This window comes from Plectropomus leopardus, chromosome 18 (genome assembly GCF_008729295.1).
Source record: "Plectropomus leopardus isolate mb chromosome 18, YSFRI_Pleo_2.0, whole genome shotgun sequence".
Classification (NCBI taxonomy): Eukaryota; Metazoa; Chordata; class Actinopteri; order Perciformes; family Serranidae; genus Plectropomus; species Plectropomus leopardus.
The window spans coordinates 1,103,320-1,130,177 of NC_056480.1; the positions used below are offsets into that span (position 1 = coordinate 1,103,320).

Below are 26,858 nucleotides of genomic sequence, written 5' to 3' on the forward strand. Positions count from 1 at the left end.
ACACACACACACACACACACACACACACACACACAGGTATGCATGCTCACAGTTGGCCAACAGTTTCAAAGAAAACACCCGCCTCGCTCTGTGATTGGATGGTTCGAAAATACTCAACACTCGTGATTGGTTGTGTTGCAGTTTAAGTCATTTTAAATGGAAGCCTCATTTTTTAACAGTAAAACTAAAAAAAAACCCACAACAAACGAGGAAAAATTAGGAAAATATTTCCACAACTTTTATGTTAAACATGAATTTCACCTTGGGGACATTTATTTATCTTTTAAGATTTTTACAGGAATTTCAAAGACGCGAGACAGTTTCTGTAAACATTAACAAAACAACAGAACAAAAACAAAGCTTTTCTCAACAAATTAATCATGATAAGAAATAAAAACCCCACGTATATTTCCAAAAATGTCACAAATCGTTACAGTGTTTCTATCTCTATTATTTACAGTGAGGGCAGTTTCTCTTTGTGTCATTTTTAAACATATAAATGTGGTTTGTTTAGGACAACAAAAAGTATCTACATGTGTTGTTATGAATACATTCTCTCTTGTGTGTTATCCCAAAATAAACACATAAATATGGTGAAATCGACACCTTGTTTTTGACTTTTTAAAATTCAGTTTGAGAGTTTTCGACTGCAGAGTTCAGGGCGAAAGCGCTCAAACCGGAAAAAAACAAAAACAAAAACAAAAAACGATACTAAAAAGCGAAAAAGATTTTGGATGTGTGATCTGCAGACGAGCTATGATCTTCAGCTCCAGTTATTAGGTTTTTTTTTCTAAACAAAATAAATACTTATCTCACTGGAGATCAGTGCATGTTGAAGTCTGAGATCACACAAAACCACTGACCACAAAAACACGACAAAAATAATCATCCGCCAGCTCAAAGCGCAGGAGAAATCATCCGAGGTTTGGTGACAAAATACTCAAGAAAGGAAGTTTGATCCGGCAAAAAGCTGAACTTCAGATAACACAAAAAACGGTTTGTTTTCTTTTACATTTTTAGATAAAAGGTGTATTATTAAGCTGCGAAAAACTATAATTTCGATTAGAACAACTTTGATCTAACTGTGGTAAAGACAATTCAGTAGCACCGCCCTAAAGCTCACCAAGCTTTCCCTCCAAAGTATATCGCCGCCTACAAACACCATCCCGCCATTTTTTTCCTCTTTGTTTTCCTTCTTCTGCACCTCTACCACCCTGACTCGTCCCTGCGTGTTCAATCATGTCCACGCGCCTTAAACATTTACCTCCTCCTCTCTCTACTCTGTTTTTTGCACAGAAGATGGCGTACGTTGATTCGAACGAACACTAACGGGGATGCTGAATCATGCAGAGGGGAGGATGGAATCACAGCAAAAGTAATAGCCTGATTAATAGTTTTAATAGATTAATGTTTTTTTAAGCTGAAATTGAAATTTGAAGGTTAAAAAAGTTAATATTTTTCATAGAAACACATGGCATTAACATATTTTTAAGGAAAGTGGCCTCAATAAATGGATCTAAGGTCTTTTTTGTGCTGTTAGTGTTTGCAAGTTGTGAAACACATTTTAAATCTCCTTCAGGAACATCCAGACCTAGTTTTAAAAAATTTAAACGTGTTTAAGTGTATTTTGTTTGGCTGGCAGAGTCTGTAAAAGCAAATATGGGTAACCCTAAAATATAATATAACCAACAGCTACACTGAGCTCTATCTTCTTGGCTCCAGCTGTTGTTTGAACAACAACATTAAAGAAAAAAAATTATAATATATTTTGTATCAACCTCAGTTAAAAAAAAAAAACTCAGCGGGCAAAATGTTTGCACCAAAGTGGGCTTAACAGGTGTTAGAGAGATTTCTCAGAGTGGTGAGCACCAGAGAAACTGAGGTATTTGGGATCACACCGTGCTTCGGTAACGCTGTCGAGTGCAAAGAAGCATCCAAGCATCTTACTTTGAAATCCTTCGCTGCACTCGAAGCGGCCCCCATCTGCTAAACTCCACCCACCTGGCACAGAGAGTGAGATCAATCAAACCACAAAAAAAAATTCAGATATTATTTGAACCTAAAATCCTAACTGTCTACATGTGTGGCCTCTGTGTGTGTGTGTGCGTGTGTGTGTTTCCTCCTCAGGTTTCCCGCAGGATAAAGAGTGTCACTCATCAAAACTGTCAGCTTCAGTCCAGGAAACGTCTCTGTCACACAGAGGAACTCTGTGTTTTTAGTTTCCTGCAGGAAGCCACGAGTGAGACAAAAGGTGAAGGATGACGCTTGTGAACACCAGGTGGACAAAAGAAGGACAGAAGGAGGACGTGATCCAGTGAAGCTGGACGACGTCGTGAAGGTGAAAATTTTTTTTTTAAAAATTAAAAACTGAGATCAGAACAAAGAGTGAAGAGTCCAGATAATATTCCAATATTCCATCGTTCAGGCCAAATCAAGTTTCCATTGTCCTCAGCCAGAGAGAGAGTGATAGAGAGAGAGAGGGATGATGGGAAATCTGGTTTGGCAAGGGCTTCACTGGAAACCAGTTGGATCCAACTGGGCGATCCTCCAAACAAAACAGTCGGATGCTAGAGGGAGAGCGATGAGAGAAGTTAGCAGGGCTTTTGCATTGTATTATTTTATTTTTTTCTGTGTGTGTTTTTTTGTGAGTTTGTGTGTAAAGCACTTTGTAACGTGGATTTATGAAAGTGTGAAAGAAAACTCTATTATTATTAAAATATCAGTTATTTCTCATTATAAATCCCACCTGGTGGTTCTCTTTCTTTTATTTCTATATTTATATCTCTCTGTGAATCTAAATCTGCCACACACACACACACACACACACACACACACACACACACACACACACACACACACCCAAACATGACTTTCAGTGTCACATAAACTCCCAACATGCACTTACAGTGAGTCCTACTTGCAAGCTTTTGTTTCTCTGCTCCGCCTGTTTGTTAGACCTGTTTTTGCGTCAGCAGACTTAAACCTCATTGGCTCATTAAAAATGTACATTAAATAAAAAACAATGCTCCCGATGAGACTAGAATAATAATTCTTTTCTTATTTGTGGATTTTTCTGATTACCTTTTGCTTTTTAATGTGTTTCGTGAAATAATTTGAACCAGCTGAAAGGTGCTGTGCAGATAAACACACATTGACAGTAACGATCATAATGATTTGAACATTGAAAAGTATTATATTTACATGATTTTAACTTTTTATCTCATTCCTTATTAATGCTGAATGTAAGCTGCTGTGAGGACATCTGACAGAAACTAAGATCTTTACTGACACAATCTGATGAATTTACTGCATGTCTGCATTTACTGCAAACAGTCTTATTTCCTGTTTCTTAACACTTTGAGTGACTAATGTTTCCCGCACTGGGTGGTACTCACACATGATACTCCATTACTTCATTACACTATTTTTATTCTCCTATCAAACTGTATATTCTGTTTAAACATAACTGCTGCCCTGAACTTTCATTCATATGTTTCAAGTCGTCTGCACTTTGCTCCTCTCTTTATTCCTCTTACGTAGCCTTTATACTTTTCTATTTTACCGTATGAATGAAGAGTATATATTGTATATTTATTTTATTCCATATACTGAGGATCTTAGCCTCAAAACTTTACTTGATGATGAATAAAGTTTGTCTTAAATTAAATGTCTGTGTTGTTTTGTTGTCTGGTTTCTGTATCTGTCCTCGTGTGTCGGGAGATCAAAGAACAACTTGCCAATTTCCCTGCAAACACCTGAAAAGCTGCAGGTAGAAGCTCAAAGCAGCAGGCTGCTGCAGGGCTCAGACAGACGGAGAGACTGTGTGTGTGTGACTCCTCTTTAAATCAACACTCTTATCTCCCTCTTTCACACTCACACACACACACACACACACACACCCGCAAGGGTTTGTTTGCTGGACCAAGTGGAGACAGCCTTGGTGGCTACTGTTTCAACACAGTCTGCACACACACACACACTCACACACTCACCCACTCACACACATTTTTTAATATTTTACATATTTAAGACTATTTAAGGACCTGCAGACACCCTGAGATTACACATTTAGTTATATTCATATTCAGCAGCTTGTGTCTGATTATCTGTTTATCTTTGTCACTGATTAATGTCACAGTGGGCCAAAATTATTTTATCCGCTTGTTGTAAAAAGAGTTCAGTTATCAGAGAGACTCACCAGCAGCGTGCAGGAACTTCTTTAGTACGGCGACTCGACCCTGAGAACAAAAACACGACAGAAAACAGGGATTAGAAAAGCGGCAGCGATGACCTCGTTCTGGTGCACATCACACATCTGAGATATCAGCAGAAATACTGTTTCTGGCTCCAGATGGTACGAACACTGAACATAAACAAGATTAAATATAAAGAAATAAGACGAGTTACGTTCAAGCTGAGATAAAGTCAAATCAGCAAATAAAAAATGATGACATGTTGTGTTTTAAAGGATAGATGGATCTATAAATTCTTGGCTCTCGATATAGTTAATACCAAAAACCATCACTAGGTTTGTAATAAAAAAAAAGCTTAATATCTTTTGTTTTGGGAATTAACTCTCTGTGGTTTGCTGATTCATCTTTCTGACAGCATCTTCATTCCCTTGAAACACTTTCAGGATGATGTAATCTCATCTCCCTCACACCCACACACCCCACACACACACACACACACACACACACACACAGCCAGTTGCATAATTAAACCGTACAAAGACTCTTTGAGTCACCACAGTAAAATGCTGGGGATGGTGGATGGTGTGACGCCAGGGCGAGACGCCAGCCAACCTGCAGACCACTGTTCAACACCAACAAATCACAAAACCGGTTATTTTTTTTAAACAAACTTTCTCTGTGTTTTCAGCGGCTTATTAGAGACAAAAAAAAACAAATCCAACTCTCAAAACCATTTTTTTTAACCAAGTATTCAGTGTTTTCACTGCTGGAATCGTGCCCTAAAACCTGGTTGGGTTTTTTTTTTAGCCAAAACAGGATCTTTTCCTAACCATAACCAAGTGTTTTTTGTTCCTAAACCCAACCACACGTTAACCACAGCACTGCTGATAAACAAAGAGATAAGTTTTAACGTGTCCACTATTTAATATTGTACAAATGTAACATATCCGTAGTTGCAGAAAATGTACAATGCCAACATTTATTATATTCTGTAAAGTCATTTCTTAAAGATTAGGGCAACATTTGCTCAGGGTGAAGTTTAGTATGACACTGCTATATTGTTTTTTTTGTCTTTTTTTCTGTGCAGTCTAATCTCAGTCAACTGTACATTCTGACTGATTCAGCCGTTGCAAAATATTTGTCCCGCTCAGCCGTCTTTGCGTTTACTCTTCATGAAACCTTCAGTGAAGCATTGAGCGAGTCAGGCAGCGACTACAAAGCAAACAGTCTTTAAAAATGCCTTTTTGTTGAGTCACTGAATATTATCACAGAAACTCTGATACATTTTTTTGGCTGCTGATAAGAGCAGCAGCAAGACAAGAGGTGAGTGGCTAAATAAGGAAAGTCAAAGGTCAGTGCAGAGAGGTGAGAAAAACAGGCTGAGGAGAGGCCGAAGAGAAGAGCGGATGAGCAGCCTTCGATGAGGACAGAGAAAGTGTCTGCGGCAGAATAAACCTCAAGCCTTCGGCTGTTTATTGACTTTAAAACAATAAAAGAGTTTACTCAGAAGCAGAGAGGAAACATCTTGGAGACAAAGAGGCTGCGTCAGGTTGGCTGGAGCCATGTTTGTTTGTCTGGAGCTGCTGCTACGACTATGTTTAAATGCGCATTTTTTAAATTTTTTTTTGCTTATTCGGACAAAGGCAAGGCTGTTGACATGGCCAATGAAAATCAATATTCAACTAATATTTGTATTTACATGAAGCCGTGCATGCTCCATACCCAAACTGTCACTTTATTTTAATCTTAATGTATTTTATCTTAATTATGTATTGTTTTTTATACTGTATGGTGTTTTCAATTCTTGTACATTTGTATATCTGATTAAGCGTATGCTATTTGTTACTTATTTTCCAAGATCTTAGGCATCTATAGGTTTGCTCCATCAGCATTTTAATGTACTTTTTATATTATATATTTATTATATCAAAATATAGAAAAGAGGAATGGAGACAGCAAATTATTTTTTCAAAATGTTTTAAAAGTAGGTGTATTCAAATCAGAAATGTTGACTTTTCTTTTGAGCGTGCATTTCCCATCAGCCTTACAAACATGTTGTTTTATGCACAACATATCCATGACAACACACAGAGCAGACTGTAAACAGACAAGCGGCCTCGTGTGAGAAACTGCTGTAAAAACCCCAGCTGAGACACGTGTTCTTATTAAAACCCAAATAATGTTTACATATCCCACTTGTCTTAATTCTTAATTTTTAAATTTGAAAAAAGGCCAATTTCAGATTATCCTAATGGAATATGCTGTTTGCGTGACCTGTACCAATTTCAAATATTGGCATATTCTAAATAATAGTGGAATGTTAGTGCGCATGTAGCCATAGCCAATGTGCAGTGCCCTGCACAAATTTTCACGCCCTATTGTGTTTTTCCCCATTTTGCTGCATTACGATCTCTAAGTTTCTACAGAAAATACTGAAAAAGGAAAAAAATAGAATAATAATTTGAAACCGCAACTTTGCTCTGACATCTCTAAATAAGACCTGGTGCTCCTAATTGCAGCCACCAATTCTAATTGTAGAGCTGCAACAATTAGTCAATTAATACATTATTGAATAGGTAGATAATTGACATTTGGATTTTGGACAAATGAATAAATAAAAATGCAAATTAAAGACGCACTTTGGGGTCTGAGAAACTGTGAATAATTTTTCTTTTTTTTTTCAGACATTTTATTAATGTAATTATTAATTAACTGATTTAAAAAATGACTGGAAAATTAATCAACAAAGAAAATAATTACAATCGCAAACAGACATTTGCATTATATTATTCTTATGTGAACTGATGTAACTTTGGCTAAAGAGCAACATGATGGGTGATTATGGATGATAGTAAAATTCTAACACGTAGAGTAATAGTGCCATAACTAGAGAAAAGGTCATGATAATATTTACATGTCAAAGTGTGCTAACATTCGCCATCACAAGCTACCGGTCATACCAGACTGCAGCTGCCAAACCACTGAGTGCATTGTGTGTTTTACTGCTTATATAAAATCATTTTTACTGTAGCAGGAAAAGTGATTTATTTTGACTGACTATTTTGACTATTTTGACTTCAGATCAACGAAAATATTTACTGTTTGGTGCTTCGAAACATTACAGCACGAAGAAGTGAATATGAGCGACGGATGATTTGAGATGGCAGAGAAAAAGAAGAAACTGCAAACCAAAAGTCGAAATGAAATCAGATAAAGTAAGAGCAGATAAAAGACAAACTGGAGGGCTAAAGAGAGATAAAGAAGAGCTGAGCAGCGTCACAAACGCAAGCTGAAGAAGACGAGTGCAGACATGACAGTGACATTCCTGCCATTCTCTGTAAGTCAGGCCTCGCCCTCGCCAGGGAGAGAGAAAAAGAACGGCTCGTTCTCATACACGACTGAGGGCGAGTGCTTTTTTAAAGGATGATACAGAGGTCAAAGGTGTGATTTATTCAGTCCAAGGAAGTGAATCCCTGCATTTTAAAATGAGCTTTACTCTAAATGTGCTTTTCAGAGTTTAATTTCCTAAGTTTAACTCACTAATAAAACTAAAATATTTTCATTTCTGGATCTAAAATCCATCCAACACATGCTGCAGAGACGGATTCATATGCAGATCTGTGTGCTTGACTGCAGATAAAAGCCTTCTGGTGGCATGTTTGTCATCTGCTGCTGCGTCTCAGGAGCTAATAACGCTGGGTGGGAGGAAAAAAATCCTCAATATCCAACTTGTAATTATGACCGTAGGGGCGTGACGTGAACGGGTTTTCCCAGCTGGCAGCTTGCTACTCTGAACACAGGAATTTTAAAATCAAAACGTTTTAATCGTTGTGGATCGCTATAGATCTCCAAAATGAAAACAAAGAAGGATTTATTCTTAATTAGCAACGGGTTCATTTGACTGGTTTTAAAAGATTCAAACGATATGAAAATCCCCACACTGATGGTTACCGACGGCAGCAATACGCATGTATCTCAGCAGGTTATGTTCAGCTGTTCCCTGTAATTATTTCAAAATAAAGCTGCTATCACCAAAGTCAATGTATCACATCACAAAACAACCACAGAATGAATACATCAAGTAAATCACAGGGTGAAGTCAAAGCTGCTTTTATGTCATTTTTTCCTTCCAGATCAAATTCAAAGTTCGGGCTTTATGCAGAAATGTAGACGCTCTGGGTAATGTGAGGCCAGGAGGAGACGCAACCGGAGTGTCTGTTGGAGCTGCAGACTGATCCCCTCCAGCTACAAACACGCAAATATCCCAAACGGATATACTAGTGAAGCATTAAGTCTGATGGGTCACGAGGTTGACTGGTTTCTCTGCTGGCATTAAAGGGGATTTATTATGCTTTTCCTTATTTTCTGTCATATAGAATATCACACTGTCAAATTTTCATATCAAACTTGACCAAAGTCCCAACTAATAAGGTGACTGTATGTAAAAGTAATCCCTGTCAGCAAAGACCTCGGGCTTCAGACCGTTCTGAATAATCTGTTTCAAATGTTTTTTTTTCTACTTTGAGACGAGCTGACATCATCTCATGACGGATTCCTTTATATGGTCATCGGCTCCAGGCACGCTACTGCAAATGTTACATTAATGCTGCCTTCACGTGCTCCTCGGAAATATCATATTTACCGTTTTTAGGAGCTACGAGCACATGAACGGCCCTCTAAAGCCATAATTACAAGTGGGAAATTGGAAAATTTCGATGACGATGTTTCAGGACAGCAGAAATGCCGAAGAGCATGGAAACTGTGTTGGTAAAAATGAGATATTTTCTTATCTTGTTTGTAGTAGCTATCGTTTATTTTCAAAGCAACACTGATTGTGACAGTGTTACCAGTGGAAATAGCATGTTTTTTCTCCATATGCCAAAATACGATAAAATAAATAAAATAGTATAACGGCATCAGGTGGATAACAGCAAAAATTACAAATTTCAAGGCAAAAGCCCAGAATGACACCAAGATATAACACAAGTCATGTTTTTATGCTTTGATGGCTGTGGGATCAAAAACTGCAGTTTGAATGAGATTCAATGGAGCATTTTCAGCACTTATGAAACAGTGTAGTTTCAACTGTGTATTTTAGACTTATTTTAGGAGCTGAGCGGGAAACTCCAAGATTAAGCAAAAATGCACATCTTGCTAAAATTTATGAACACAGCCAAGAATAAAAAGCCAATAATGAACTAAACAGTCCCTAAGCAACAGCCAAACAGAAATATATAAATTAAAAAAAACAAAAAACAGCCTTGGCTAAAAAAAATAAATAAAATAAGGGGAAAAAAGATGAATCTCTTACTATGCATATTCCCTTTTCCCTAATGGGAAAATGAAGAAAAAAATTGTCACTACAGGGCATCCAAAAATGTTAATCGAAATCAAGATCAAGTTCACTACAATGTTATTGAAAAGGAGGCTGCTACACACACTTCCTGTCACCCAAACACACACATCCACCTGCCGCTGAGGAGGAGGCGGAGCCCACCTGCCTGTGACTGACAACAAAGAGTGAAGGAATGCAGTCCGACTGTGTTTTAAAATACCGAAACTCACACAGGCAGACTTAATCCTGGGTGACAAGGCCATGTTCAATGAGAGGGGGCGGTGTGTGTGGATGTTAAGCAATTTAACCTAATTTGGGAGGAGAACTGCGGACATTAAAATGCTGATGCAGATTAATCCCTAAATTCATGCGAACTCATCAGCCTTTGTAAATCAAACTGACGGGGCTGCTCGTAAAGCTTCCTCCCACATTTCACTGTAAATACAAGTGAGCCTGTGTGTTTATAGCGGTCCTGTCTGTTTACTGATTTTATCAGTTAAATCCTCTCCTGTCGCGAGTTGCACAAGGTTTTCTCGGACATGGATCGGCATGTTCGGGGCAGGATGTTTCAGTGTGTCGTAAAAAGAGGAGACTTTGTCTGCACCTGCAGCCGTATCTGCTAATTCCTTTTCTTTTTCCTTTAAAAATACGGGCTCCTGTTAATCAGAAAATGAGATCTTTATTCCTCTGTCCCTCTCCCATGCCTCCATACAACAGGTGTGTGTTATTGCATCCTGAGGAAAACCGGTTTTCGTTTTAAACCTTGAGGACAGAAACACTGTTGTGTAGTGAGGTCATTTTTTCTGTACAAGCTGTATTTTTGAATGAAACCCTGTTGCTGGAAGCCAGCACTTTGGTTAGATTTTGCATATAAAAGGAGAAGCATGTTTGCAGATTTAAAGGGAAAAGTTTTTATTTCATAACCAGGACTATATTTTCCAATGTTAACCCCTGAAAGCTGAGCAAACTGGCTTGATTTTTTTTTTTGAAAACAGGGGAAGAGGGCTATGAGAAACAAAAGAAAAACTGACCAACAAATTAGCAAGAAACCGACTCCCAAATTTGCAAAAAAAATTAGGAAGAAAATTACAAAAAAGTACAAGAAAATTATCTGAAAAAAAGTTTTTTTTTTTAAAAAGGAAACAACATGAAAACAGTGCCAAAATTATAACAATTATGTTACATCATTTTAAATATGTTTTTTTAAAAAAAATAATTTTACAATTTCTTACAGTTTGTGGAACATTTCTACATTTCCTACTAAGTTGCTTATTGCCTTTTTTTAAACAAATCAAACCAATTTACTCAGGGTTTAAAGGTTTAAATACTTATGAAAGGCGTCTGAAAGCAGCACAAAAATGTGTTGTTGTTGATTGTCTTTAGTCATTTTTTGTTTAGTTGCGAGTTTCCTTTCTTTCGTGTGTTTGAAAGAAATCAAGCCAATTTGCTCAGGTTTCACGGTTAACAACTGTAATTCTGCACTGCCACTGCAGGTCACACAACAGGTTCTCCACACTCATATCTGTCCTCTGAAGTCATCCTGTTTACCTCTGCTGTCAACACTCCTGGTGGCTCTTCTTTATGTCTCTCTGCCGTCCGGACGTCTGACAGACTGTGTGTGTTTAACACCTTAATGTCTGGAGACAGCTGAAGCTTATGTTTAAAGTCATGCCCTTCATGTCTTTCCATATCTTTGACCCACTTCTTTGATTTTGTCTCTCTTATTCCTCCACTTTCAGCTGCACAAAAAAAGCTCAGATGTGTTACTGTGAGACCCTGAAAAAAACAACTAAACAAAGCGACCTGCTATGTTAAGGTGGACTCACAGCTGTCAGGGAAAACCAAAGCAAAACCATGTTCCTCTCAGCAGTCAAGCCGCTACAAACATGAAATCCCAAACCATCGCCTGAAGTTGCCAAAGACGGAGTCACCTAGACCTCCCCCAACACCAACATGGAGGCCCACCGCAGAACAAAAGCTTCCGTCATCAATGTTGACGCCTGCTAACAGCGACCATGACGGCGATGAAGATACAATGACAGAGGGATAGATGAGACGATTATCCAGAGACTCCAGGGTCCCAAGAGGTGACCTACAGCCGTGCACCCCCTCTACCTGACACCCGATGACCTCTGTGGTATCATGTGACCATCGGATCTCGCTTGACTGACAGCAGAGTTTGTAAAAGAGGAAGCTGGCCGGGGGGAGGGGCGAGTAAAGAGAAGCGAAACCGCAGACAAACAGCATTTTCTCTGCTTTAATAAACAGTCCTACGCTGGTCTTCAAAGACCTACAGGCTGAGAAAAATATCTCCTGGCCAAATATTAGCGGGTGTTTGCTGTTTTTTGCTGTTTTTTTGTCCAGTGGGAAAGGTGCATTTGATATGCTCTGAATGTCACAAACAGGCGCCCTTGAACTAGTTTGCCAAGTGTTTGAAATGTATGAACTAAAAGCAAAGTGAAATAAAGAAGTGAGAGTACTAAGACAGAAATTGCAGGGCACAAGTTCCAAACAGAAAGAAGAGGAAGAAGATGTTGATGGGGAGGGAAGAGATCTTTCGATTTAAATTTTCACAGGCTCAAGTCGACAAACTGAACAACAGTTTTTGTGTTAAGGCTGGAAACTCTTGGTTTCAAATTTTCAGGGTTTTTTTGGCATGTCGGAGGCCGCATCGTTCATTGACTCATCTGTTTGTTCTTTGTTTCAGGACGGCAGCCTCCTACCTGAACCACATTGTGTTGAAATCTGACAGGATGTGGTGCAGGATTGCATCATTTCCACTGTTTGGGAAGAAGGAACCACTCAGGTGTAAAAAGATATGATCTGCTGCGGCCCGTCGTCACGCTCTGTTGCCTCATGTGGCTTCAATGGCCGCGTTAGGTCTTTTGGCGCAAATTCAAGTTGAGTCTAATGCTTTCACGAGCATCATTTTTACACACCTGAAGGCTGATTTGGCTAATTTGTTAACTTTTCGAGGCCTGGAAAAATGATTGTGACATTCCATGACTTTTCCAGGTTTTTCACTACTGAGGGAAACATGCACAGGGAGAGTAACTGATATACAAATGATGATGAAGTATTCCTTTAAGACTGCAGTACAGTAAAATGACACTAAATTCTACTGAACTGTTGAAACAAGTTGATTTCTGTTGGAAATAAGTTATTTTCTCACCATCCTGGCCTATTTTTTCATTGGTTACGTTTTTTTAAGGAAAAAAACCTTCACAAAAAAAAAGTCAGACGACTTGACAGACATTTGCTGGGAGCATTTCCCATGAACTACTTTTGAGGAATTTGGTTTGCCGCCGGGACAAATAGCTCATGCTTCCCCTGTCCTTGTTAATTTGACTTTGAATGATGTATGTTTTTGACAGCACAAACGTGAAGTTACTACTAAAAGTCCAAACCCACTTTTAGAAAGAGGTTTGCAAAAGCACCCCAGCTGCTGTTGACATTTCCCTGAAGCGTTGTTTTCAGTGCTGGATGCACCGTAGATACGAGAACTGGATTCTGTTTCGTTTTCAACGCAACAAAAAGCATTTCTGAAAAACATGTTGTGAATTACAGCACTTATGTGACAGTTGCTGTTTGGGATGAAGGGCGTAGCAGCCCTGCAGAGTGTGTGCATGTATTTGCATGCATGTGTGTGTATTCTGACATGTTGCAAGACGCCAAGGTGTGAGAGGAATGAAGAGAATTTCCTAGAAGGTCATGAAGTGGCTGACATGAATACATGCAGATACACAAAAAAGCCGACAGATATGCTATATACATACACACACACACACACACACACACACATCTGTTCTGTACTGATAGACATTTTAACACTGAGGCATGAAATCTTGGAGTAAACCGCAGCATAGAAACTACTAAAAAAGCTTTTTCTACAAGGAAATGCATAAAAATTTGCATTTTTCAGTGACAAAAGGTATGACAAACTCATGACCAAAAATATGCGGACACTCTTGGGTGTATTTTGCAAGTTTAGGCTCTTAGTTCTTACTGCTATTTTAGACAGTGCTGTTGTTGTATCCACAGTTTGTGTTTATCTCTTTCCTGTTTCAACATGACAAATCCAGCTCCATAAAGACCCTTTATCTTTTTGGTGTGGAGGAAACTGACTGATATGCACAGAGCTCAACTCCATGCAAGACTTTAGGATAAGCTGGAACCCCAACTGGAAGTCAGACCTGATCACCAAACATAAGTGACCAAAATTTGGTGGCAAGCCTTCCCCAGAAGAGTGGATGCTATTTTCAGCTCAGTCACCAGTAAAAAACATCTGCATTGTACATTTCCAAAAACCACAAATACTTTGCATTTGTACACTTCATATGTATCATATCAACATTTCAAAATTGACAGTGCATGAGCTGACTTTGTCATCGGGCGGTGGAAGGGATGGTGGATGGCGTGGCACCAAGATGAGACGCCTGCCAAGCTGCAGACCAACAAACAATTAAACTGGTTGTTTTTTTGGCGACACTTCAGAGATTCCACCAACGTTTCTGGCACCAGAGCTGGGAGTTTTTCACCAACATTGCAGCATTTTCCAGCAGCTTTTCTGCTATCAGCTAGGTTATTTAGGCCAAAACACTGTCTTTTCCTGACCATAACCAAGTGTTTCTGGTGCCTAAACTTACCAACAAGTTCACCTCAGCAACGCTGAGAAACATTAAGATGAAATTTATCTGCTACAAAATAACGTACCAATGTAACGCATTTGTAGTTTGCTGAAATGTTAAATGCAAACATTTTTCCTGGCACTTTGCCTGCAGTCACAGCAGCACATTAATTCCCCTGGTTTGGTGAAATAATGCATAAATCTGGAATGAAACTACCTCAGAGACAAAAAAAGTCTATCAGTGTTTTCCGATCTTAAACTTTTACAAAAAAAAAATAGAAAAAGAAAGCACAACTTTAGTGGCTTGTATTAGATTTCTTGGTAAATGAAAACCAAAATATACAAATACCTGTATACCCATACCTGGCCACACGATGCTCAAAACAAGCTTCTGATACTTTTTTTGCAACGTGAGAACCAGGGACCATCTTATCTAGCAACTTTCAAAACTGACACTCTGTCACTCATTCTCATATCGCCAACATCAAACAAATGTCTTCAACCTACATCCCCAGTCAGGACGTTCACTGCACACCACAACGAAACCAAACCGCTCATGGTCATCGCGTTCTGAGATCTCTTGAATCATGCGCATGTCGCCCAGCCACAGCTCCAGATCAAGACTTTACAAAGTAGAGTACTTACGGTACTTTCTGTCTGCAGTACATGATTAAGGCGATGGCGGCACCAAGAGCGACTAGGATGGCGATGACGATTCCAGCGATGGCTCCGTCTGAGAGACCATCCAACTCTCCTTCCTCTATAAAAACAAAAAAAAAAGCATTACAGTCTCCTCTGCTGAGAGGGAACGCTCTGATGTAAATTAACAATCATGATCTATCTGGGAAAATCCTTTGTAGATGAACAAAAACTGCAGTTATTGTTGAAATATTCCACATTTATATTTTGTGCAAACTGCTGCCATGTTTGAAGGCAACTTCATGTCTCAAAACAGAAACCACAGAACAAAGATATGACTCAATCTGATTGTGGGTGACAGCTTGGTGAGTAACGTCTGTGGAAATGATCAACATATGCTGTTATCAAATACACCCACATCACATAGCACGATATATGCATCATTTTAACGAGTCAGCGGCAATAAAGAGCTGCGTTCCAACAATAAGTGGTAATAACGACAGCTAGTGCGGTGGCTGCAATAGAAATAAACCTGCAACTCTGTCTTAATCTGAACATCCATCGGCAGGCATCTTGGATTGTTATCAAGAGGAAACACAGTCATCTAACAATGGTGTTGTATCGGTAATTCAAAAATATCGCTCTAGTTTTGCGGAAATCTGTAAATAAGCTCTGGTTCTTAAGCTCAAACATAATGTTTAAACACATGACATCTGTCTGTCACATCAGTTTAACAGAGTCTAGGAGCAGAATACTTTGTTTCATGAAAGAAGCTCAAATTGTAATTGGTTTTCTTTCCCTGTGAATAACAAAAAAAAAGAAAATTGCTGTTTAATTTTGTGGGTTGATTAAAAAAAATATACACAGATCTACAAACTTTTCCACTATTTTCTCAGCTGGGTGCACCACCACATGATTTGGTCGCACTCCTTTTTTATTATTATTATTTAAACCGATACCTGACACCCAAATTTTTGATTGGCTTTATCCATATTAGGTGATATGGATCAGGGATAGCCAAACCCAAATCAATACCGCATCAGGAAACTGTGAAAAAAATTAATATTTCAAATTTGGATCAAGGCTTATGTCTGCTTGTGTTTGGTGCTTTTTACGATGCATGTAAGACTCTATATTAAGAACATGATTTCAGTTCCCAGAGGCTCTAAAAAAATAACAAAAAGATATGCAGCTGATACAGATCACACTAAGTTTATTCCTTTAAAAAACAAAGAGCTTACCTTTGACGGACAGGGTGTGGGTGTGCATGATGGTTTTGCCAGTGACGGGGTTGTGCGCCTCGCACGTGTACGTTCCGCTGTTTTTGTAACGAGCCATCTCGATCTTATACTGGGCCGCTTTGACGGGCATCACTGTGCCGTTAAACTTCCAGGTGAAGTTGGCGGGAGGCATGGAGGCAGCAGTGCAGAAGAACTCCACGTTGTCATTCATCTCTACAGCCTCTGGACCGGTTACCTTCACTGACTCTGGACCGTCTGAGGGTCACACGGAAAGACAGGAGGGTTTATTACCTGCGTGCACCTGTCCCTTTCACCTCAGCATGTTGGCAGCAACCCAAAAGACTTCATTTGTATTTATATTATATAATATTTGATAAAAAAAAAAGCATCTTGCATCCTGCATGTCAGAGTAAATTATTTGTCTGTTCTCTAATCATTTTTATTATATATAAACTTGTTGCTGTTGTTTGAATTTAAAGGTATTTTTATGGACTTGTGAATAAGTTCTGGTTGTAAAAGTCCTATAAAAACGAAATCACTGCCAGGACAAACAAATACATGCTCATAAACGTCTCACAATGTCAAACCATAAACCCTGCAGTGTCACCTCCACATCTTCAAGTCTCTTAGCAAAACAAACACTCACAGTTGACCACCATCTTGTAGGTGCTTTTTTCCGTGCTGATGGGGTTGGTGAGCTGGCACATGTACTGTCCGTTGTCCTCTTTCTGCAGCGGGTTGATCATCATGGAGCTCATGTCGGAGGAGAAGACCAGGCGGCCGCCGGCAGACAGAGGTTTGCCGTCTTTCGACCATGTGGTGGACTTCACGGTGCCGGCCGTCTCCTGGCAGCTGAGGTTAGCTGTGCTGTTGCCGGCGATGAGGGTAGCAGTCGGACCAGTGATTTTAATACCTGAGATGGCCTCTGTGAATACAAATGAAGAGAAATTTGATTTGTATTTTCAGTTTTTTTTTCTTATATCATCCATTAATACTTTTATTTTGACACTATTCAAACCATCCTTGAGGTCATTCCCTATTTGATGAGCTTTAATTTCATAAATTTACTTTCAAAAGTTGGAAAAATGGTGATCCAAATTGTATTCTTGGTGGAAAAGAAAACTTGAATGAAACAGGGCTCAGTTTATATGAGTGAAAGAAAAAAGTGTTTAAGTTGAAAATCAGCTTTAACCCTTTGAAACCTGGACCTATAACATTTTTCTTGAGCTGCGCTCAGATGCTTTCACAAGTATTCAAACCTTTGAAAACTGGTTTGCTTTCTTTTGAAAACTGGAGAAAAAAGGTTGAAAATGAGCAACTTGGCAAGAACTGTTCTGCAAATTGCAAGAAATAAGTAGATTTAAAAGGATATTTTTTTTTTAAAAAAAGCGAGGAAAAAATATATCTATAATTATCATAATTATATATTTAAAATTATTTTACTGAATGTATCTATTTGTTGTGTCTGTTTTTTGCCCTTACTATTTGGTAATTTTCTTGTATTTCTTACTTTTTTTGGCTAATTTTTGGGTCACTTTATTTTATGTATTTGCTTATTGCCCTTTTCCAGTATATTTTTTTTAAATCAGGCAAATTTGCTCAGGTTTCAAAGGGTTAAATGTATACTCCAGATAAAAAAAAATCCCTACTTTAGTCCTAAGTAATCAGAGGAGCTCCAAAAACACTGGATCCTACATTTCCCATCATGCAGCTGGATTGTGTCTATGGTCAGATACTTCCTGCCTGGTAAACACTTATGCCCTTCAAACTCCACACCTCCAAATTGTAACACAGGCTGTTTGCTATAAACTTGAATCCTCTAATCCCAAAATGACACTGATGACACAATTATGACATCATCAGCAAGGCAACTCGGTGCGTGGTAACTCTAGCTTGTCAACGGCATTATTGTTGCACTTGACACCGACACAGGAACCAGTTACTGTTTAAATCTGAACAAGTGCTAAAGCTTAGCTTTCAGTTTCTTCAAGTTTAGTCCAGTTTTGTTCTCTGCGTACAAAAAAAATCCTTCACACTAAATAATATCTATCTAGAGTTGTCCTCTCTGCCACCTGAAGGACCAAATCAAGCTTCTGACACATTACAAGCTTATTCATGGGGCTGTGTCTACCATCTGAGACGGTAAAGTTGATAATCTCATACTTTAAACTTCATTCTGGTTTCAATCTGCAGAACGCAGAGAGTCACCAAAATACAACGTTTATGTAATTTCCTTTTTCATGCAACCCCCCCCTCCTCCTCGTCCTCTCTGTTATCATCCAGACAGAAAACACAGATAGTCTTCAGGGCAAAATGTAAAAGCATCCTCCAACCCAGCAAGTTTCTCACACACACACACACACACACACACACACACACACACACACACACACACAGAACTTCCAACATCCTCCAAGAACAAGAAGAGAAAGATTCCTTGGTAGTAATTACAGACAGCACAGTTCATGTAGAGCCTTTCGCAGTCCTCTCTGTGTGTTTCAACATTTCGACACCTCACAGGTAAAAACTGTGGCGTATCTGCGGTGGGTTTCTACAGCCTGTGTGTGCTCGATGTGTCACAAGCAGCTAGTATGACTTGTGTGTGTAACAGTCTCATGCCTCGGGGGTATGTCACGGAGAGAAGAAAAGGTTTCAGTCTGCTTTTTGTCTGCTGATGGAGTTCAAGTGACCTTTTGCCTTGTTTTGAGCCGTGAAATATACTGAGCTTTAGAAATGTAATCTCCCATAAAATATTAATTATTGTGTCACAATAATTTTCACCGTAAAATATATTTCATTTTTCAGGCCAATTAGCAAATCTCCTCAAAACCACAGTTATTGCTGTTTAAGGACAGTTCCAATTAGTGCTGTCAAACTGTTAATGTCTTTAAGCCTAAGTTATAATAACTGTGTTATATAATTTAAAATATGTAATTATGATGATAATCTATAGTTTTTCCTTTTTTTATTGGATTTAAATGACGTGACTTGACCCACAGGACAGTATCGATTGGTTCAAACCTAATTGATTTTCAGGTTTTGAAAAAAAGCAGAAAGGGCTCCTCAATAGAGCCAGGTTTCGATCCCTATCCCTAACTGCTAGCCTGACTAAAAACCAGAACTTTGACCCAATCACAGGATTAAAATATTACCTCATTCAGCAACTCTATGTCAGCAAAGGAGAATAAAAATAAAAACAGCATTAAAAGTAGCTGAACGGCTGCAAGGAAACAACCACTCCATGTGTTTTCCTCAGAAAGTGGAGTCAGATTACTCACCCATCACGGAGAAGGAAACAGCAGGAGAGGACACCACACGCTGGGTTTTGGCATTTGTGGCGCTGCATTTGTATGCTTCCGCCTTTTTCCCTAATCCATGTTTTTCGATCACTTCCAGCGTCAGAACAGGACCCGACATCTCCAACTTCTGCCCGTCGTGGTACCAGGCGAAACTGGCAGGCGGGTTGGAGCGGGCTGTACACGTCAGGCTGAAGTTGGATTTGGCTCTGAGGACAGCGGGAGGATTCAGAGGAGAGATGGTGACTTCATCTGGTCCGTCTGTGGAGCAACAACACAGGTAGAGGGGATAAGTTGAGCTTAAATGGAAGAAAAGCCCTTTTTACATAAAGATCACGCTATAGGGTGGCAACAGAGTCCCTTTTTAGGAGTCCCCTTTGCATTTTTACACAGAATGAACCAACGGCTGCATCATGCCGCTCCTGTGTGTGATTTTAGACAGCATGTTGGCATTGTGGAAGCAGAGGAGGCATTATGTTAAACACAACCTAATTTCCCAGTTTGCAGACATTTAGTGCTGCTGTTCTTCTTCATTGAGTTAACCGCTAACTATTGCTAGGTGCTCTTCAGATCTCACACGGTGGGTTGCACAGATCGGCTCAAAAGCGAGGAAACTCTGTCCCTCTGAAGGCCATAAAATATTAATTTACACGTTTGATCTTTGTTAAAGCTTCAACAGAAGCAAAATGCTGAAAAAATACATTTTTCTTGTGGCTTCACACACATCTTCATGTTGCAGCCGTGCACTGTGCTCAAATATAAATTCTCTTTTCACTAACGTAAACATAAAGTCAGACCAGATGATACCCCCTGAGCTGAGGCGGAAAGCTTCTGATTAATTAATAACAGGGTTAACCAGCGGTCGGTGTGGTTTCACCGCCTTTCAGGTTAGTCATGGGGAAGGAGTGGAAGTGCAGGCCGCTGTGTACACAGTGTGGTTTTAGGACAGGCTGAGGCGGAGCGCCCTGCAAACACACACCGCAATCTAAACTGCAGGACTCACATGGCTACAAGACGCCTCATTACCCGTTCATACCAGAGTGTTTTAGGAATCTGAGCGGGTTTCAAGTCTGAACACTGATAGATCCAGAAATGCTCTCAAAGGTCGGGCATCATTGTGATCCAGAGTAAGAAAACCAGTAAAACTCTCTTTGACAAATGATCTGCTGTGGTGAAGGAGTGACAGTGACTCATGTGTGACCTTCTTTCTTGTCCAACAGGTGTGGAGCTCACTAAGCGTTTCAAACAATGCAAGAGTTAGAGTAAATACATGCCAGGGGAAACTGTCTAACTGCTGTGAGGGTGGATTCATTAAATAAACGGTCTCAATTAGAGCTAGACCGATAAATGGCAAGGACGATATATCTGCCAATAATAGCTTTCTGCAGATATTTCTATATGGACTGTACATTGTACAAATGTCAGCCAATAACAAAGGAAATTTCAGTTGAGAAACGCCACAATAAGTTTGTGTTCATTTAGAAACAGTGACGACGTTAAAGGTCTGTGTCTACCTAGTGTTTCTCTTTAGCAGAGAAACGGTGGCAGGACACTGCAGTGCGCATCATCCCAGCGCTTCATGAAGAGCTGCTGAGGAAAAAAAGAAAACATGCAGAGGTCCGTCTGCGCTGCATACATGGAGCCGAAAAAACACCTCAATTTAGAGAGGGGACACAGACCTATAAAAAAGGGCCCCCCACCCAACTCCTACTGCAACACTTGCGAAAGTCAGGGAAAAGGCTTGAACTGGCCATAGAAAGAGCTGCTTCAAGTACTTATCGAGGCCCAGAAAGCACTGGAAGTATGGCCTATATATGAATAGAAATATTGTTATGGTTTTATCTTGTGTGTCTGATTTTATTTTTTATATATCTTCTCTTCTTTTCTGTTTTTTGCTTTGGACCCTGTATGAGTCTAAAACAAAGTTTGAAGCTGTAAAAAAAATACCTTTGACTGATATATTATTATCAGTTTTTTTTTTACTTTCATCGATATCAATATAAGACAACAAATCTACTGTAAAGGCTTCAAATCTTATCACACATCAATTTCACAAAAATCAATTTTTTTAAAAAAATGCTAAAAGAAAAAAAGGAGGAGGGAGGAGTTACCAGGCAGACAGCAATACAGCAATGTAGGTGCAGCACTTACAGTAGACCGTGACGTTGTAGGGGGCGCTCCTCTCCGTCTCCAGGCTGTTGGCAGCTGTGCAGATGATGGGAGCATCCAGGTCTTTCCTGAGAACGTCTTTGATGGTCAGGGTACTGGACAGTTCATCCTGTGATTCAATCCAAAGTAGAAAGTACATCAGTTATACATCAATTAAAGGCAGGAATTTAAAAATAAGTAAAAAGTACTTTAAAGAAACTAATTAGCTTTAAAAAAAACAGTATTGCCAATATAAAAAAAATGTGGTTTAAACCAGTGCATACATGTATCACATGCTCCTTCATAAACTCAACTTAATAAATTATTAATAATTACCACTAGACGGCAATACCTGTGACCAATCACACCTGACGCACTTTTTGCACTTACTAAGGGTTTTTTTCCTTAAGTCTAAATTCTTGCTTGTGTTGTATGTTGCTTTGAATAAAAGCGTCTGCTAAATGAAATTGTAGAATTGTAAATTGTAGAATTGTAGAATAATAAATTGAGTAGGGAAATCTGTGGATGAATGTCAGAGGTATAGGATGAATAAATTAATGAATGTATGAATAAAAATCTGCATTATCAATCAGAAAATTTGTTCTTGACTAAATTTCGATGCATATAGTTAAAGTAAAACATCAACCAAGAAATAACAGATGAATGAATGAACTACACCTGAATTACCAAAGACAACATGTGATTAATTCCTCCGGGCTGACACTCGAATTTAGAGCAAACAACATTTAAAAAAACAAAACATTTAAAAATATGTGTAAACTGACGTCTTTCACTGTGAAATGGTTGCCGTCAGCCTTGATGGGTGTGGTGCCCTTCAGCCAGGTGAACTTGAGGAAGGAGCCTTTGGCGGAGCAGGTCAGAACCACGGTGCTGTTAAACTCGATCGCATCGGGCATGTTGGACGTGATGGCCACATCCGACACCGGCACTGCAGGGAGACACGGGGAGGTTGTTTTTGATGGGGAACAGATGAATGAATTGCTGGCTGAATAGAGCTGAATGAGGGAGAAAAAATTGCACCATATCCCGATTGTATCCTCGCTGCAAGAACTTTATACTTAAAAGCTACAGTTAATAAAAATTTAAAAAACAACTTTTTGTCATTTGCTGAAACTGTGACTACATCCACACAGCTGTACACGAGAATTAAGGAGAAAAAAAAGAGCAATGTTATTGTAAATGTCGTTTTAAAACCATTTTATGCCACTGATATAATGAGAATTTAGCATAATAATGCGAGAACATCTTTTCAAACAGAATGTTTGATTCTCAACAATATTCAATGCTAGAATTGAAATGTGAAAATATTTATATATATATATCCTTAAGAAATAAAAAAAAACTAACCACACTCCACCAAAATAAATAAAATAGACCGTCGGGCTCCATTAACAGAAACTGCACTTAAATGAATATTAAGGATTTTGCACAGGGTTAGTTGTTTTGCTCAATAGTTGTTTTTTTGTATTGCCACAAATAAGCAGTTAACAGGAGCACGATCAAACGTGGGGGTGGAGAATTTAATAACCTGCTCGCCCGAGGTCGGTTTCTCTACACACTATTGTAATTGTGCCCTGGAATCAACATTTGAATGGAGTGAATTGAGATGGCAGAGAAATCGCAGCGACTAAACCTGCTGGACTCGTTCTCAATGATCCTGGAGCTCCGCTTCGAAATGTACAGGCTGTTTATTGATGATTAGGCAACAGTAGGTGTGTGGGAACAATGTGAGGGAGTGGCAACCAGTTCTGACAGCGGGGCAACAGACGAGACATCCACAAGGTCACGCACTGACTTCATAGAATAGTTACTCTGGAGATGATGCTTTATCAGATGTATTTTATTAACTGTTTGTAAACCAACATTGAGGATCGACTCAATTTTGAGGCAAAGGGAAGAGACTAAAGAGACAAACATAGAAACACTGCAGGTTTCATTTGTCAACTGTGCAGTTTCGCTGTGTGGAAATGAGGAAAATGTATGAATGGGTGTCAAAAGCATGCATGCTCAACTGCTACCCATCCTTTGACAAATAAAGATTCAAAGTGACATCTTATAGTTGACGCAAGCCCGAGTGAAGACGTTTATATTGCCAAAGTTGACTGTGGCACCAAGTCAGCTGAATGACCTATTTACTGTACACACACCTAAGTAAAGCTGCAATTATTAGCTGATTAATCAATAAGTCGTCAATAAGTTTTTGTAACTGATCAACCCTTCAAAACTTGTATCAACGTCAGTTTTCTTGTGCTGCATTCCAGCGCCTTCATAAGCTAGAAACTTGAGAAACCTGGTCTGATTTCTTTCAAAACACAGGGAAAAAGGCAATGACAAACTTGGCAGGAAATGTCCAACAAACTGCATGACATTTGTAAAAGGTGACAAGAAAATTGCCTAATATTTTGTTTTAAAAATAGCTGAGGATTATTTGGAAGTAACCCCCCCAAAAAAGGGAGAAATGTACAGAAAACATTTTATTTCTAATTAAGTGTATTAATATAATTGTTGGGTTTTTTTTATTATGTTGTGAATTATGAAAAAAATAAAATAAAATACATGAAATAATGCAGCATTTTTAAGGCAATTTTCTTGATTTTTTTAAACTATTTTTTCCCCAGGTAACTTTTTGTGACTTTTAAATTTTATTTTGCAATTTTATGGGTCACGTCTCGTGTTTTTGAAAGAAACCAAACCACTTTGCTGGGGTTTCAAAGGGTCAGTTGTTTCATTCAGTTTCAAAGAACAAACACACTTGCCGATTTCTAGCTTTCCAAATGTGAGGATTTGATGCATTTTTTTGTAATTGTGTCAGTAAACTGAATATCTTCGACAAAAAAGACATTTGAATATTTAGGCTATCAATTAAATTGCACAAAAAAATTACGAAATATACAAAAAAGGGGGATTGTGGTAGTTGCAGCCCTTTTATATTGTTATAGGTTTACTGTTATTTAGGTCAGTCATGCTGTAAGTATTTGTGTATTTGTGGATTCACTTCATATTTTGCATGTGTGTCTTTCAGCACTTTACTACAGTATTAAGGCTTTAAAATACTCCTGCACCAGCATGAAGCAGTAAGATCACAGCTTTGAACAGAGCAAAAAACACCCCTAACTGTAACTGCAACGCAAACAAACACACAGGCCCTCCTCCAGTAAAGCGCATTACTAGCAGCCACACCCTTAATAGCACAGTGCAAGATGGTGCTGATTTTGTCTGTTGAATCTGGCTATGAAGACGCAACTTCTCCAACAGGAAAAAGTTATTCATTAAACTGCAGGACTTTCTCACTTAAAGCACTCATAGACTTGTCTATGGAGGCACTGTGATTTTACAAGAACATCCAAGTGGTATTATCAGGCACCAAATGAGGCAACATCAATGTCATGACGGAAAAAAAACTCGAGAAATGCTTATACTGCATTAACAAATGGGGAAAGGGGTATCTGTTCTCCTCCACCGAGGAAAATAGTCCCCAAACGGTTGCTTAACCGTGTGGCTGCTAAGCGACGGACAAACTGCCCACTTAAGATTTTCTGGTAGCGCAGGGATACCTGCACCCTGTTGCTCTACACCAGCAACAGGTGTGTCTTGCGCCTTGGAGCGGCACCAGAATGCATAAGAAAGTGTAGCGTTTTTACGTTCGTGTGTTTATGGGAGATATTAAAAATCCAAAAACATAAATTGAAACACTTTATCTGAATAAATAAGAGCCGCTCATCAATTCGGCATACTTAAAATAGTTTGCAGAAATACAAAGCCAGCTAAAAAAACGGTAATGATGTTATAAAACACCTGCCTTTGAAACACTCGAAAAACTTTTTAATTTAAGGGGTTTTTTTTCAAAATATGTTCTGAAAAAATATATAATAAGAAGTATTTTCTGAATCGTTACGAGGAACCGTTCAATTCGGCATAGACGTGGTACTTTTTTGGGCGGGGGGGGGGGGGGTGTCCCAAAGTCTCGTACTAAATAACACCTCAGAGAGGGGGCGTACAGGTAGCTGGCATCACAGGTATCCTACTCACCTAGAACTCGGAGCTCAGTCTCCCCGGTTTTCGTGGGGCTGCCGGCTATTACGATGCTGATGGTGTACTCCCCACTGTCCTCCGCTTTCAGGGGTCCCAGCGTCAAGTAGCCATTGGTCTCGTTCATCGACGCTCTTCCGGTGTATTCTTCGCTCACTGTCACCCCTGCCCCTTTCGCAGCAGTGACAACATTACCCGACACTGTCCCGTCGTTGAAATTCCAGATGATAACGGTGTAATCTGGTTTGTCAACCAGAGTCTTTAAAGTCACGTTTTTCCCCAAAATTGCGTCCACTGGACCCGGCGGTAGGACGTCTTCCCCTGCACAGCATCCTGCGGGACAGAAATATGAGGGATAAGTGCGCGTAAAGGAGGGGGAACGGTCAGTAAACTTAAGGCGAAATATAAGTAGCCGTGGTGATACTGTAGGGAAAAAAACAGGAGATATCCCACAATTCCCTTTTTTTATTTACAGAAAAGTTTGTCTTTGCTCTGCTGACTCCCAGAAAATTAATAGGCTATAGGTAACACTCAGGGAACCACAATTTTACGCAACAAGTAGCCTACATACATGTTTAAAATGGCATATAAAACATTAATCTTAGCTCCATCTGCAGTTTAGTCACACTCTGAGAATATTTACTGAATTCTTACCGATAAAACTGAGCAGAAACAGAAGCGTCTTAAGATCCATCCCGGATTGTTCAAGTCTTTCCAGCAGAGACAGAGACGAAAATGCGGCAGTACCTGCTGCTTTTTAGCGGGACACACCCAGGCAAGGTGAACACACACACACACACACACACACACACACTCCTCCTATCTAGCTAAGACACACACGCACACATACGTCACTGGCTTAATGGTGTGTTCTAGAGTTTGTTTATGGCTGAATGTTCAATTAGATGTAGCATAAAGTGATTTCATCAATTACCGCTAATTTAGACTCATATTTTTGTTTGTTTGTTTTTTTTCAGCAAGAGCGTTTGTCCCGCATATATGTTCAAGGACAGTCAGAAATTTAAAAATCAAACCATATAGATATTATTATTATTATTAGTAGTAGTATTAGTATTATTAACAGTTTCTGGCTATCATAAATGGTGTAATTTTGGTCCATTCTGAAACCATTTAAAAACCAACAATATTCTAGTTTTACTTTTTCAGCCTTTTTATGACATTATTGATTACACAATCGTGGTTTAGTTAACACATACATTATATTTAAAGGATTTTTTTGTAATGTTTGTGTCTGTTATTAAGTCATGCGTTTTGGTGATTTTCTGACATAAACTGATTAAATGACAAAAATCTGCGGAAAAATTGTTA

At 39.1% G+C, this 26,858-nt stretch overlaps 1 protein-coding gene across 1 annotated transcript; it reads right to left on the reverse strand.

Moving 5' to 3' along the window:
• Positions 1 to 216: 216 nt before the first annotated feature.
• LOC121957460 (carcinoembryonic antigen-related cell adhesion molecule 5-like) lies at positions 217 to 26,291 on the reverse strand. Its single transcript, XM_042506035.1, has 10 exons — positions 26,184 to 26,291; positions 25,530 to 25,862; positions 22,265 to 22,428; positions 21,483 to 21,609; positions 19,314 to 19,592; positions 16,682 to 16,960; positions 16,036 to 16,290; positions 14,801 to 14,915; positions 4,199 to 4,238; positions 217 to 2,567 (listed from the first exon to the last, which is right to left on the reverse strand). Exons 1-9 carry the CDS (start codon positions 26,221 to 26,223, stop codon positions 4,220 to 4,222), a joined length of 1,611 nt encoding a protein of 536 aa, XP_042361969.1. The 5' UTR covers positions 26,224 to 26,291; the 3' UTR covers positions 217 to 2,567; positions 4,199 to 4,219.
• Positions 26,292 to 26,858: the final 567 nt, after the last annotated feature.

Coding starts and splice junctions, on each gene's coding strand:
- LOC121957460 (XM_042506035.1), bottom strand. CDS start 26,223: ATGGATCTTAAGACGCTTCTGTTTCTGCTCAGTTTTATCG. Junction 22,429..25,529: donor GACTGAGCTCCGAGTTCTAG/GTGAGTAGGATA, acceptor GTCTCCCTGCAG/TGCCGGTGTCGGATGTGGCC. Junction 14,916..16,035: donor CCACACCCTGTCCGTCAAAG/GTAAGCTCTTTG, acceptor TTGTTTTTATAG/AGGAAGGAGAGTTGGATGGT.